This window comes from Arachis hypogaea, chromosome 19 (genome assembly GCF_003086295.3).
Source record: "Arachis hypogaea cultivar Tifrunner chromosome 19, arahy.Tifrunner.gnm2.J5K5, whole genome shotgun sequence".
Lineage (NCBI taxonomy): Eukaryota > Viridiplantae > Streptophyta > Magnoliopsida > Fabales > Fabaceae > Arachis > Arachis hypogaea.
In genome coordinates this window covers 156,769,007-156,783,283 of record NC_092054.1, presented here as the reverse complement: position 1 = coordinate 156,783,283, position 14,277 = coordinate 156,769,007, and the positions used below count along the sequence as shown (strand labels likewise).

At 31.9% G+C, this 14,277-nt stretch overlaps 2 protein-coding genes across 2 annotated transcripts; one reads left to right on the top strand and one right to left on the bottom strand.

The window, feature by feature from the left end:
- The first annotated feature begins 249 nt into the window (after positions 1-249).
- Positions 250-5,397, top strand: LOC112776159 (triacylglycerol lipase 1). The gene is made up of 9 exons (XM_025820192.3): positions 250-1,020; positions 1,322-1,444; positions 1,677-1,817; positions 2,388-2,498; positions 2,585-2,728; positions 2,813-2,853; positions 2,955-3,031; positions 4,175-4,270; positions 4,888-5,397. Exons 1-9 carry the CDS (start codon positions 856-858, stop codon positions 5,208-5,210), a joined length of 1,221 nt encoding a protein of 406 aa, XP_025675977.1. The 5' UTR covers positions 250-855; the 3' UTR covers positions 5,211-5,397.
- Positions 5,398-7,468: 2,071 nt separating this feature from the next.
- LOC112775566 (putative UDP-glucose glucosyltransferase) lies at positions 7,469-9,219 on the bottom strand. The gene has a single exon (XM_025819264.3). The coding sequence runs from the start codon at positions 9,050-9,052 to the stop codon at positions 7,583-7,585; it is 1,470 nt and encodes a 489-aa protein (XP_025675049.1). The 5' UTR covers positions 9,053-9,219; the 3' UTR covers positions 7,469-7,582.
- Positions 9,220-14,277: the final 5,058 nt, after the last annotated feature.

The window sequence follows — 14,277 nt, the reverse complement described above, 5'->3', positions numbered from 1 at the left end:
AACAAAATACGAAACACTAAGCCCAGAAAGTTATTTCCTGGATGGGCCTAATTTGATGAAATTCATGGTTATCACTTCATTGTTGACAACCAAAAACAAAAAAGTAAAAGGCAAACTAGAACGAGTACCCAAAAAATGAAAAAACATCTGGCGTCCTGAATTATTGATAGATAATAAAAAACATAAAAATAATAAAATTGGGATGGAAGTGGATAACTTGTTTAAAAGAAACACAATAATTAGAGTTTTGATTAGGGGATGACGTGCCCACTCGCTATGAAATTGCGCGTGGATTTTCACTCCAACCAGAGCGCGCCATGTTTCATCCCCGCCAAAGAGCGGTGGTTGCGGTTTGCCATCAACAACCACCTCTACGGTATACTTCCATGTCCATGAAACTTCCCTTAACCAAGCTACTTCGAAAATTTGCAATACAAAATTAAATGCAACGTAAACACCCCCTCCGTAAAACCAAGCTACTTAATGCGCCGTTCCCCTAAGCGTCATTCATACTCTACCCTCTATTAACATTAACATACGGTAATGGAAGTTATTATAAGTTTATAACCACCGATATGAAATGAGAATAATAGTGTGAAGAAAGAATCGCAAATGAATAAGTTGGAGTATTTTTAACGGTAATCAGATAAGCAGTTGCAAATAAATAACTAACTACTAGTACCGTTGAGAGTATAAGCATTCGGTAGTTTTCGCATCACGCGCCGTTAGAAGCGCGTGGTGGTGCCCAATCCCGCTGCTATTATAATAGTGCTACTCTGAGGCTTCACTCAGAAGATCGTAGACTCATCCTTCCCCTGCGATTGGGAGGGAGCGAGGTGCATTCAATCTTTCGTCATGGCGCGGAGGTTGTTGGCGGCACTGGCAGCCATTTCCATAACCGTCTCTGTACTTTTCGGAGATTCCGTTGACTGCTTCGACGGTGGCGGCAAATCCGAACCACAGCCCACTCTCTGCGACGAGCTCATTCTCCCCGCCGGTTACCCCTGCTCCGAATACATGGTAACCCCTCACTCTCTATACCTTACTTCAACAACCAATTCACTCAACCTCTTTTTTCCTTCTCTCTTAAACATCGAATATTTGATATTTTAAATTGATATTATTTGCAGTCGCAGAAATTCAACCTTTATTGCTTTGATTTGATAATGCTAAAATTGGATCATTCAGATTATTATTCATTTGTTGTTATTATTGTCATTATTCGTCTGCTAATATTGATAGTGTCTTTTGGTGTCAGCTAATAGCAAAGTGTTGGAGAGTTGTTGTTTTAATTTGTCCTGTTTTCTGTGTTGATTTTCAGATTCAAACCAAGGATGGTTTCTTGTTAGGTCTTCAGCGTGTGTCTTCTTCTTCGTCTTCTCTTCGTTTCGGGCATGCAGGAGAGCGAGGACCTCCGGTTCTGCTTCTGCATGGCCTATTCATGGTTGGTGCCCTCTCCTTCATTTCATCACTTTACTCTTTGTAATAGATATATGTTCTTATAGCAAGTTACAGTGTGTTTCAACTCACTCCACTTTGTCATAGGGCTATATTTGGATAATTGGATTAATGTTACAAGTTTACTTGTTCAGGATTTAGTGAAGTTCCCTTTTGAAGTTTTAAACAATCTGATTGAATCTCCATTTTGATATGTTGATGCTATTTGACGTGATCAGGCAGGTGATGCATGGTTTCTAAATACTCCTGAACAATCATTGGGCTTCATCCTTGCAGATCAAGGTTTTGATGTATGGGTAGGAAATGTGCGTGGAACACGCTGGAGCCATGGTCATAGGTCTTATTCAGTGAAGAATAAGGTGTGTGGCTCTTCTTTGGCCTATAGAGATGCTGAGGGTGTGTGTGATTAAACTGAAAATAATATCAGTGCATAAAGTTCAGTGCTAAAATAATTATGAGTCAAAACTAAGAACCAAATGTTCATTTATTCTGAATTTGAATTGGGGGAAACATTTGCAATTGATATGAATGAGGTCATACTTTAGTAGGTTTTATCATTCAATTATTTAATAGTAAAAGGGTTGGTGCTGAATGTTATCAAGCCTTTTCTATTTACTTTGATATATTTGAAATAAGAATTATTAAATTATTCTCAGTGCTGAAGCTACTTATATTCAGCACCAAATTTAGTACCAAAGCACTGTTGGTGATCACTTATCACAAGAAGGGAAGAAAGCATGGAGGAGAAGAATTGCAACATCCATAAGATTGTTGATAACGACTGATCTTGAGAAAATATTCTAAATTGTCATGATACTTATATTTTCATTTCACTGTCATTTTCAGTGTATATTATTTTTATTGGAATCGTTAGAGCCAGAGTTTGTACAATGCATCATGTGATTGATTCAACTTTGGTCCCTTTATAGAAATTCTGGGATTGGAGCTGGCAGGAATTAGCCCTGTATGATATGGCAGAAATGATCAATTACATATATTCAGTAACAAATTCAAAGCTATTCATAGTTGGGCATTCACAGGTAGTTATGATTCTGGACATCATCCTTTTCACTTGCTATTTGGTGGTGGTTGTAGTATGCATTTTATTAATTTCTCTTATTTCCAGGGAACAATTATATCTTTTGCTGCCTTCACTCAACCGGATATAGTAGAAAAAGTTGAAGCTGCAGCCCTTCTTTCTCCAATATCATATTTGGATCATGCCACTGCACCTCTTGTGCTTAGAATGGTTAGCATGCACATCGATCAGGTATTTCTTATTTACTCTATGACTACCAAGTTTCAGTCTGAAAGTGGGCCTTTGAGATTAGTAATGACTACTGGTTTTATTCAGATGGTTCTTACCATGGGTATTCATCAACTGAACTTCAAAAGGTGATCCTCCGGTCACCCTCTTTTCCTTTTGCCTACATTTCTTGAGTGTATTTCTAGTTCAGTAAATGTTTAACTTCTCTATTTTCCATACTCATTTTCAGTGAGTGGGGAACCAATCTCTTGGTTTCCTTGTGTGATACGCGTCTAAGCTGCGGTGACATGCTTTCATCCATAACAGGTTCATGTGCCCGACACTATCTCTGTCCTCTGTGCTTAAAAGGATTTGACTTTATTTCAGATGCTAGGCTATGAATGTTATTATTGGTTTATGTGTTTGTTCATGCTGTTATTATATTCTCCAATTTCCGGAACTCAAATATGTGGTGTCCATGGTACTGATGTAAGTGATTAACTATCCAATCCAAATAATTTTCTCCAGATGAGAGTTTTCTATGGTCAATCTTCATGGGGTTATGGTCAGTGGACTATCTTTTTCTTCTTGTTTAGGTCCACTGCTGTAAGCTTGTTCTCTTTTTCCAGTGTGTGAATTGTGAAGTCTGTATCTACTTGAGTGGAGGTGAAGCCTAGTCTGATTTAGCTGTTGGCAAAGTGTTCTGCTGATAAGGCAGAGTTTGCAAACTTACAACCCTATCTGATTTTTCTCACTCACTCAATTTTCAGCTTGCACCTTGCATATCAAATATTGATATCAATGAATTACCACCTTGCACTTTTTTCTTTCACTAAATTAAATTTGGAGTTGCATTTCAATTTTGTGTAGGAATCCTTATGTGCATTGCCTGTCTTATTGAGATATCATGTTTACTAGGTAGGAATAGTTGTCAGCGATAAGGTAGTATGTTCTAAAATAAAATAAAAATCTTCTCATGAGCCTCTTAATTCCCTTGCTGCTTTCCCATTTCCTGGACTTGCAGCTGGGTATATGGTGGAATGGAAATAAAGTTATGCCTTGAACGGAATTTATAAAATACTTTAAAGGTTAAAGAAGTGGATTTTATGGTGTGGACCATGTTGATGTGCCCTCAAAAATAGTTTTCCTGGACTTCCATTGAAGTTAGTTACTTCCTTGACCTGAAACATTATGGTGAAATCTGTTTCCCTCTGGTTATAGTGAAGGCAATGGCATAATGCACTGAGAAAATCCAAAGGATATCCTCTCTCTGCCTTTAACAGCTAGTAGATGTAATCTGCGAACTGATTAACTAATTCAGTAACTCATTTGGATCAAATAATTGGGAAGTTTCCATTTGGCTTATTCCACATGCTTTGTTGATTTTTTGTTTGGTTTTTTGTTCACCACCCCGGCGCATGGGGTTTGTTAAATGCTTTTTTTGCTCAAGCCACTTCAATGAAATTGCAGGGAAGAACTGTTGCTTCAATGAGTCACGTGTGGCCTATTATCTTGATCAAGAACCTCACCCGTCATCTGCCAAAAACTTGAACCACCTTTTCCAGAGTATGCTCCAATATCCTTATTCAGTAGACTGTAGCTTTAAAGATAGATAGATAGCTTATGAACATTACTACTTGTTATTTTAGTCATAGGTTTTCATCATATCCGATACCTCTGTTCTTTTTTCTTTCTTTCTCTTTATTTGCAATGATCATGACTAATTATGACCATGGCATTTGCATGATATAAAGTAGCTAAAGTAGTCTCCTAGATAAACATATATTGTAAAACAGGTATGAACTCTCAATCAATTTTAACTTGTGCCTTTTGTTATATTATTATCATTAGTTTTATAGTTTACAGCATTGTTCATCTCTTAATGTGTTGGAAAAATGCATGTTAGTGAGAGTAAGGAGAATTACTGGACTAATGAATTAGTGAAGCAAATTCTATTACGTATCTTGTGTTCAATTATGTGTACCTAGCATTATTGGCACGGGATAAATGTTTATGTTGGGTATGATGTGTTTTATCTTGCCAAAAAGCTGAAAAGCCACATCCATAAAATAATGAATTTCTAGCTAGTTGGCATGTGCTTCTTATAATGTTGGTTTCACTTTTGATGTAATGGTTTGAATTAAATACTTTTACACTCTCTCTAATAATGCATGTGTCTACAGTGATCCGCGAAGGTACTTTCTCCAAGTATGATTATGGAAAGTTAAAAAATGTGAAAGTGTATGGAAAGTTCAAACCACCAAAGTTCGATCTTAGCCGCATACCAAAATCATTGCCTTTGTGGATGGCTTATGGTGGAAATGATGCTTTAGCAGATGTAACAGATGTCAAGCACACTCTCCAGGAATTGCCATCCACACCGGAGCTGGTTTATCTTGAAAACTATGGCCATGTTGACTTTATTTTAAGCTTGCAAGCAAGACAAGATCTATATGATCCTATGATTAATTTTTTCAAGTCATCGGGCAAATATAGTAGCATTTAAAAATACAATATTATAATATTTGCCGTTATTACTTGCACCATGTAATATAGTGTAACGGTTTATTGATCCGTGAATCCCTCCATAAAGTTAATATTCTGTGGAGCCCATCTCTTTGATCTCCTTCCTGTAAAAATTATGAACCATAGAGGAAAGATTCAATGGCAATGCAAGCACATACCTTCTGTAATATCTAAAGCATCTTTTATATGATTATTGTTATTATTAATATTATTATTATGACGAGGTTACTTATTCCTTCATTAGTCTCCGTATAACCATAGCTTACAAAAATGAGAAAGTATAGGGAGCCAATGACCTAAGCGTATAATATGTACAATAAAGGTTTAGCAAGTATTAGAGATATTATTATTAGTGTTACATTGTCCTGTCAAGTTATGCTTTTGGGATGAGTGGTTTTAGAACATGGTATAAGAGTTCCAAATCTGGAAGGTCAAGAGTTTGAACCTTGATGAATCTAAAATTAGCTTTTTATAACATGAGATGTTTATTATCCCTAGTATAAATAATGTTCATTTTATTCATAAACCAAAGATTTAGCCCATTGTACACTTAGGTCATTAGCTCCTAGCACTACTCTACAAAAATATAAGCAAGCAAAGTATCCTTTGTACCCTTATTCTATCTCTTGGTATGAAAATTGTGGTAAATTATTGATTCATCATGTGTCTAAATACAGGATTTATTTATTATAAAAAAGAATTTTATTTTTTTAGTGTTAAAAAAATATCATTCTGGATCCAATGGCACATTCAATAAAGATTTGATACATGTGTTCGAATATGCCTTACTATTTGTATTAGAAAAATGGTAGAAGTATATGCAATAATAATATTAGAGAAATACAAAAAAAAAAAAGACACTAAAATACTTTTATTTCTGTAACCTCAAAAACTGTGTAGTACTGTGTACACGTTAGTGTTTAGTCATGATTTCTTAAGACATTGGGCGACAAAACATTGATTTTTGGCCAGTATCCGATTCTCATTTCTGATTTCTCGTTTCTCATTTGAAATTGAATCAACGTGTTTCTCATTTCCTTCTCTAGCGGACTGTTTCACCAGTGCCTCACCAATAAGAAATAAATAATACACCATTATATATAAATAAACAACAATCCTATGCTGCCAATAATTATTAACATTTTGAGCCAATATTTAATTAATAATAATTCACATTCACACTTATAAAAATATATTCATATAATTTATATTTAATTTATTAAAATTTATATATATAAATCAATAGAGTTTATCTGTTAAAAAAAATTTAATATTTATACCTACTAAATACTGATTAAAATTATTAAAAACTTACAACTCCGGAAATTTTCTCATGAACAAACGTTAACCATTCTCTCTCTTTACTTACCCTATACTACGCCATGGTTGTCTCCCTATAAAGGTATTGAGTAAACCTAGGCATAAAAAAACGCACGTGATCTGAGCCCCTCCCATGTGCATTGTACGATGGGACTAAGTGCTAACCTTATAAATGATTATATATTTCGGTGATAAACTGATATTAAACGGGATCACTCACTCACCTAACTCTTTTCTTCTTTTTCTTTTTTGATTTCTTTGTTTACCTCACCTAACTCTGCTCTTATAACAAAAATAAAGTAAATTCTTCTGGTTAGAAGACTAATATTCTTACCAAAGTCTTCCCCTACTTTCTTCTTTCCTTGCATGTGGATTCATTAATAATGTATCACACGCCAACTAAAATTTCAATTTATGTACCAGACGATAAAACTAATGAACACGTACAACAATAATTCAAATACCCAAAAAGAAAACAGTAATGGTTTCTTTTTTTATTTTTAATATTGGATTAACGATCTACTGTAATATTTTTCTAAAATGTAGAATGATTTAATGTACGGAGTATAAATCCAATCGTCTGGTTTTTAGGTACATAAATCGGACCGTTCGATTTCTGTACTCGAACCGTTCTATTTGTGTTGAAAAAATTAAAAAAATTTGGAGTACACAAATCGGACAATTTTTTGTACTCAAAACTTTTAAAAAATTTTAAACACAAATAGGACCGGTAGTTTTAAGAAACACAAAAAATTATCACGTTAAGGTATAACACTTATTTTACTTCCATATCAAAATTTTTTAACTTAATGGTTTTTGTTTAATTTTTGGAAGTGGGAGAACTAGTAGGAACAATTCTTTTTTGAGGCTTTAGAAATGGAGAAAATAAATCTTGATAATTAATCTTGAATACGTTAATTCCAACAATAATAATGCATTAAAAACACTTAATAACAATCTGGTGATGAGAACAAAATGTTACAAATACAAATAATTCTTTTTAAAAAAGGAACAACATTAGTCATGATTCCCTTAATATGGAATCTTATTATTATTGTTGATGCTGCTAATGACATTAAGAGCAGCAGCACCACGGTTCTTGATATCTTCAACAAAGGCATCAAGATTCCGATCAGAAGAACCACCGTCAGAGATAGCATCCTCAGCCGCTTTCTTCCACTTCAATGCGTTCTGCTGCAACTGCTCTGCTTTTTCCCCAACCATAGCTTCTAACAAACACTTCTTAACCTCGTCTCTGTTAACGATCTTATTCTCTGCTTGGCTATAACCCAACCTGATCCCAGCGCCAAAAACATCGACGATGAACTTGGCATTGGTGTTCTGGTCACCCCAGGCAGGAAAAGTCAACATTGGAACACCAGAAGCCAGTGATTCCATTGTAGAGTTCCAACCACAGTGAGTGACAAAACACGCCACAGAAGGATGTGACAGAACCTCCTCTTGTGGACTCCATTGAACCACTTTTCCCCTTTCAGCAGTCTTCTCAACGAACCCTTCTGGAAGAACATGCGGCTTCACGTTCCAGTCCTTAGGTGGCAGCTTCAAAACCCACAAAAACGACACCTCAGACTCCAAAAGCCCATGGGCAATTTCGTCTATTTGCTCCTGCGGGTGGTACACCAAGCTCCCGAAGCTTATGTAAACCACCGAACGCGGTTCTCTCGAGTTCAGCCATTCAACGCAGTTCGCTGACTTTGTTATCATGTCTCCACGAATGTTACTTCCTCCCATTCTTGCTTTCGGGTTCTTGAACAACGGGCCCACGGGCCTTATGCTCATTGATTTTGAGAAGAAGCTGATGAAATCCTTCTCTAACTCCTCGTATGTGTCCACCAAGATGCAGAAGGGTTTGGACAAGTTCTTGAACTGTTCTAATATGACTGTTCCCAGAATCGGGAAGGGACTGAAAGGGTGCAAGAAATCTGGGATCTCGTTGTGTTTGAGCGTAACGGAAGGTAAATTAACATCGATGTAAGGTTGATCGTGTGAAGGGAAGCTAACCAGTTTGTGGTGGTAGTGATAGTAAGCGGTGAAGACTGCCGTTGACTGAATCCACAAGAGAGCAGAAGGAACACCGTGTTCTAGAGCAACGTCGCAAACCCACGGGAAGAAAGGGTTGTTTATGATGCAAGAGATTGGTTGGTTTGACTCTGCGTGCTTCTTGATCATTTGAGAAACGAATCTCTTGCCGACAACTTCCAGATGCTTCGTGTGATCTGCCAGATTCTTCCTGATGGGATCGTCGTCCTGTAAGCCATCGTCGAAGAACTCGAACTTGAGGAAACCATCGCCAACCGGAGCAACGAACTTCTCGGCGATGTTGTTGGCGTTTCTGATGTCCTTGCCAGCATCCTCGGTGGTGGAGAAAGTGACGAATAAGCCCCTGGCGGCCAAGCACTTTCCTAGCCTTAGGAGAGGGTTTATGTGTCCCTGTGCTGGAAACGAAATCAGCAAGACGTGTATGGCAGCTTCAGACCCCATTTTTCTGCTTCTCTTTTCTTTTTTTCTCGCAAATAACACTCTCTTGTGTTTTCTTCCACCAAGCTCCCGTACCTTAAATAACACAGGAATACTCTCACCATATATCTTCACGTCAATATGCAATTAAAAAAAAAAATGCTGCGAATTAATTATAGCTCAAATAGATTAGTCTCTTTGTATTTATCTAAAGAGTACGAATTTAAATTTTTTTATTTTCAATTAAAAAAATATTAAATTTTTATGTCTTTAATTTATTATTAATATTTAAAAATATAAAATAAAATATATTATAAAAATAATAATGGGAACTACAGTAGAGTAAATTTTTTTTTTAATATTATATTATTAAAGGTAAAATTCTTTATCATGAATCAAATTATGTATTGAACACAACTATGGCTATTTATAAAACGTCAATAATTCTTATGTATCTTCAATTAAAATAATATTTTTCTAACAAAACGTCAGTAATATTTTATGTTTTAATAATTAAAATAATATTTTTTATTACGAAACATTAATAACATTTAATTTTTTTATAATTTAAAAAAAAATATTACAAAACATCGTGTACTATCACTACAACTATGTAAAATACTAAAATAATAAAATACTTTTGTATTTCACAGTAAAATTATTTATATATAAATTTTTTAGCCACATTATAGTATAGTCTATCGTCATAATAAATTATATTATAAATTAATTTATTACTTCTAGAGAAATGCTCTTGTACTCTCTAAAGTCTCCAACTCTCATAAGAAATGGATGTATACTTCCATTTATTTTGTTTGTAGTAACTAATAACACTCACTTTAATTTTGTTAATTTATTTTTATTCTATTTTATTTTAGCCTCTTTTGCTTCATTTTTTAAATTATTTTTTTAATTTTCAATTTTTTTTAAGGTTTAAGAGTTACGATTAAGATTTAAAATTTAATATAAAAAAATTAATTAATATTGACTAAAAAATTAATTTCTACTGCTATTTTTTTATATAAATTTGCTAAATGAACTAACGTATGTGGATAAAGTTGATACACATGTTTCACATAAAAGTTGAGTGGACTTAAATAAAATAAAATATTAGAATATCTTATGAAGGTTGCGTAAATGAATGTGACTTAAATAAAATTAACTATTATAATAATAAACGTTTACCTATATTAGAAGAGTAAAGTATCGTTTTTGTCTCCAACGTTTAGGATAAATTCTATTTGTGTCCCTAATATTTAAATCATCCTATTTGTATCCCTAACGTTTGTAAAAGTGATTCAATATTATCCTGCCGTCAATTACACATCATGAGCGCTTTAGTTTAAGTTTTAAAAACCTCTTCTTGAAGTTAGAATATAAATATCTGGGATAGAATCGATGATCTACTCCGAAAAATAGCTCATCAAATGTTAAAACTAATTCCTACAACATTTACATAATTCACTTTTCTAAGGACATAATTGAATCTAAACACAAATAGTGGGTATAATATTAAAATCAACCACATCCAGGTGAGACCTAATTGAGAATAAATACATCTAAGTGAGAATAATTGAAAAATATAATCTGATTTGTTAGTATAATTGATAATAGGATAACATTGAATCACTTTTATAAACGTTAAGGATACAAATAGGACGATTTAAACGTTAAGGACACAAATAAAATTTATCCAAACGTTTGAGACAAAAACGATACTTTACTCTATATTAGAATCACTATAGGTAACAGAAACTTTCCACCTGTTTATTTAATTATTATATTTAAATTTTATAAAACTTCTGATTTCACAATTAAAAATACAGTTATACACTCAATCATGATTGTTACATTGTTGTCCATTATATTGCATTTAGGACCGCTGAAAAGTATGTATAGTCTTGGTAGCAAAAAAAGGTTATTTTCCGATAAAATAAATTGAAAAAAAAAACTTAAAAAAGAAAAAAAAAAAAAAACATGTAAAATCAAACTGAGCTACTGTAGTTATTTGCATATTCAAAATTCCTCACGCAAGTTGATGATGAGGACACACTATAATATATGTGTTTCATCGTCATCATCATAATTTATTGTTTTTTCTTTATATAGTTTTAACTATGCGACACGAGTCCTTTAATTTTAATGGATTTCCTTCTTTTTCTTTTTCTTTTTTTTGTCAAAGATGAAAAAATGTTTTTTCTTTATATAGTAAATAATTTTTATATATCACAACTTTAAGAACGTTTAACAAAAATAACAATAAGAAACTTTTTTATTTGAGCTGGGAAAAAAAATAGTGCATATATACAACTGCTGCGCGGAGGACTTTTGTATAAATATAGACAACAAGAGTATATAATTAAAATAAATATTTTAATGAGCATGAATATGTTTTTTATTTTAATTTTTTTTAGTATATATCTAAATAAATCTTTTAAAATTGAATATTTTCATAAAAAAAAATTTATTACATTAAAATTTTTGAATTTTATAAAAATAAAATATATAAGTTTTTTTCGTCATATTTTTAAAAAGTTATTTATCTAAAGAAAAATAATAGATTTAACTAAAATATAGATTTAACTAATATTTACCAAAGTGATTTGACCAAAACAAAGTTTAACCAATGCTATGCATGCGTGCTTAGCTGTAATATGAGAACGACAAATTTAATTACGGTGATGAAAGCAGCTTTTAGGTTCGTATTAAGTGTTACATATATACGTAATACGTACGAAATAGATTATTTGCTCTTTTAACTATTTGAAAGAGATTTTTTTTTTGGAAACTCAGATGCAGTTGACTTTACGTAAAGTTGATAGATGAGAGTCGTCAGATAAATTGACTAATTTGACTAAATTTTCATTAACGACTTTCAACTATCAATTTTACGTAGAGTTGACTGCACCTGAGTTTTCACCTTTTTTTTTTTATTATTTCACAAGAAAAAGAGGGTGGGGGAGGAGCCGAGGATGGGAATCATTCTAACTTCATGAAATGAGAAAAAAGAATTAATGAAAAATTTATTTTTCATAAAATAACTTAATAGACAAAATAAGATAATTAATAAGAACCTCTTAGGGATTATAATGTGAAATCAAAAATTTTTCAAATATTAATATATTAAGAACTCAAGTGTTTCTTCTATTTTTTTTCATGAGAAATGTGAAAATCATGGGCAGCTTCTACCCCCTACCAATACGGCCCTAACTCCTGACCTTATTTCAAATTATTAAATCAATTATTATATATTTACTGTATATTTGCGTATAAATATTTAAACATATTTTAAATCGATAATTAATTTGATAATGATTTTTAATATGCACATGTCATCATAGTTTATAAATATGTATAACCATACATGTGAATTCAGATTTAATATTTTAATGTTATTTTTAATCAAATCATCGGGGGGACAAAAACGAGGTTAGGTTTAAGATGTTATTTTAATAATTAATTTTAAAATAACAGATATATTTTAAAAAAAGCAAAATAATTTCATATTTATCAGGTTTCCATCCTCCTCAGCACACAGTGTAACTTGCCATGGGATAGAGAAGGGAATTAAAAGAGCATCATTAATACGATAATGAAAGGAATTAAAAGTCTCTTTTTTATCCGAGATTATTTGTAAAAAGAAAAGGTATAAATAAAATAAGTGGCAGCCTGGCAGGTGCGTAAATTTCTCTATTTTACCGACATCTTTTCTTAGTCTGGAACAATTTCTATAAATAAAAAGATTTTAAATTAAATGACTAGGGCCACTAGGGACTATGTCTTGTCCGTTTCCGTTTATAGATTTTATTTCTTTTTAAATTATGTCCCACAGTTTACAATTGGACCTTGTATTAGTCATTTAGTTGTGTATAACTATTATTACACGAAATACAAACACTAAATAAAAACAAATTCATTGATCCTCGGCATGATGATGAGATATTATTCACCAATGCATGCATTAGATTCAACATTGTTTATATCAAAGACATTCGATTCAATATTACATAATTGATTACGTCATTGGAATGGATATCCCTTCGTATCAAACATTCACGCATGAAATACGTAATTTGAATATCCCCGACAGTATCGAACTTTCATGTACATACGGAGCAGTGTATAATTTTACAGTCAAATTAGGTATCTTTTAAACATTATTTTTTATTCAGTCTTTTTAGAAGAAAAAGAATATAAAAAATAAAACATAAATAATTTCTTAATTTTTGATCAAATTAATAGACAAGAATATTTTTTGACTAATTAATACGTAAAAATAGATATTTAAATTAAGTAAACAGTATAATTAGATATTTTTTAAATATTATCTTTTATTCTGCCATAAGAAAAAAAATAAAAAATAAATAATTCTCCTGATCTTTTGAATAACTGATACGTAAAAATAAATATTTAAATTTAATTAAATAATAATAAATTTTAAAAAAATTTAAATAAATAATAAAATTAAAAAATAACTAGCATTTTTTATTAAATAATAATAAATTCTTAAAAAATACAACTAATAACATTTCTCATCATTTTATCATTAGTTGACCTCTTTTAATTCTTTTTTCTTTTTGTACATTTTGTTATACTTTATCTCACTTTTCTACTAACGAAAAATCCGTACCCGTATAAAATTATAAGGCCTTGCGTGCCCATATACAGAAAATATTACAGCGTATATACGTATATAACAAGAATTCAACTAGACTAATTATTTTTCAAACAATATTAATTAATTTTTTTAAATCATTATTTTTTATTTTAAATTATAAATTTAAAATTTTCCTGGAGAATAATAAAAATAATTATTATAATATACTTAAAGTGGTGGTAGTTGACTTGCGTGGTTCAGTTCAAAATAACGTGTTTCTCTAAGAGTGGTCACTACAAGTTATGATGATCACAAATAACGTGAATTATTAGCCTCCGTAAATTGTAGTCAAGGACGCTTTATTTGTTGACTTTCTTAGTTTCTTCATGTTACTTTCTTATAGCTTCGTACAATCATGCTTCATACTTATTAACTCAATAATTAACTGCAAATTTAATTAGTTTCTAGAATATAAGTCTAGTATCAATTACTATCATTATTGTGGGAAAAATTGTATCAGCTGTACTATTATTGATGTTGATAAAACAATTTTATTAAATAATTAACTAGGAAACCAGTCAACTATAGCTAATTAATATATGAACTGTAAAAAAAATTAATAAAAAAAATTATAACTCTAAATTAAGAATAA

What these genes read in the sequence shown, in the direction of transcription:
- LOC112775566 (XM_025819264.3), bottom strand. Translation starts at nt 9,052, where the DNA reads ATGGGGTCTGAAGCTGCCATACACGTCTTGCTGATTTCGTTTCCAGCA.
- LOC112776159 (XM_025820192.3), top strand. Translation starts at nt 856, where the DNA reads ATGGCGCGGAGGTTGTTGGCGGCACTGGCAGCCATTTCCATAACCGTC. An exon ending in TTCTGCATGGCCTATTCATG is followed by an intron (nt 1,445 to 1,676) that starts GTTGGTGCCCTC and finishes TGACGTGATCAG; the next exon opens with GCAGGTGATGCATGGTTTCT. An exon ending in CTTGAACCACCTTTTCCAGA is followed by an intron (nt 4,271 to 4,887) that starts GTATGCTCCAAT and finishes ATGTGTCTACAG; the next exon opens with TGATCCGCGAAGGTACTTTC.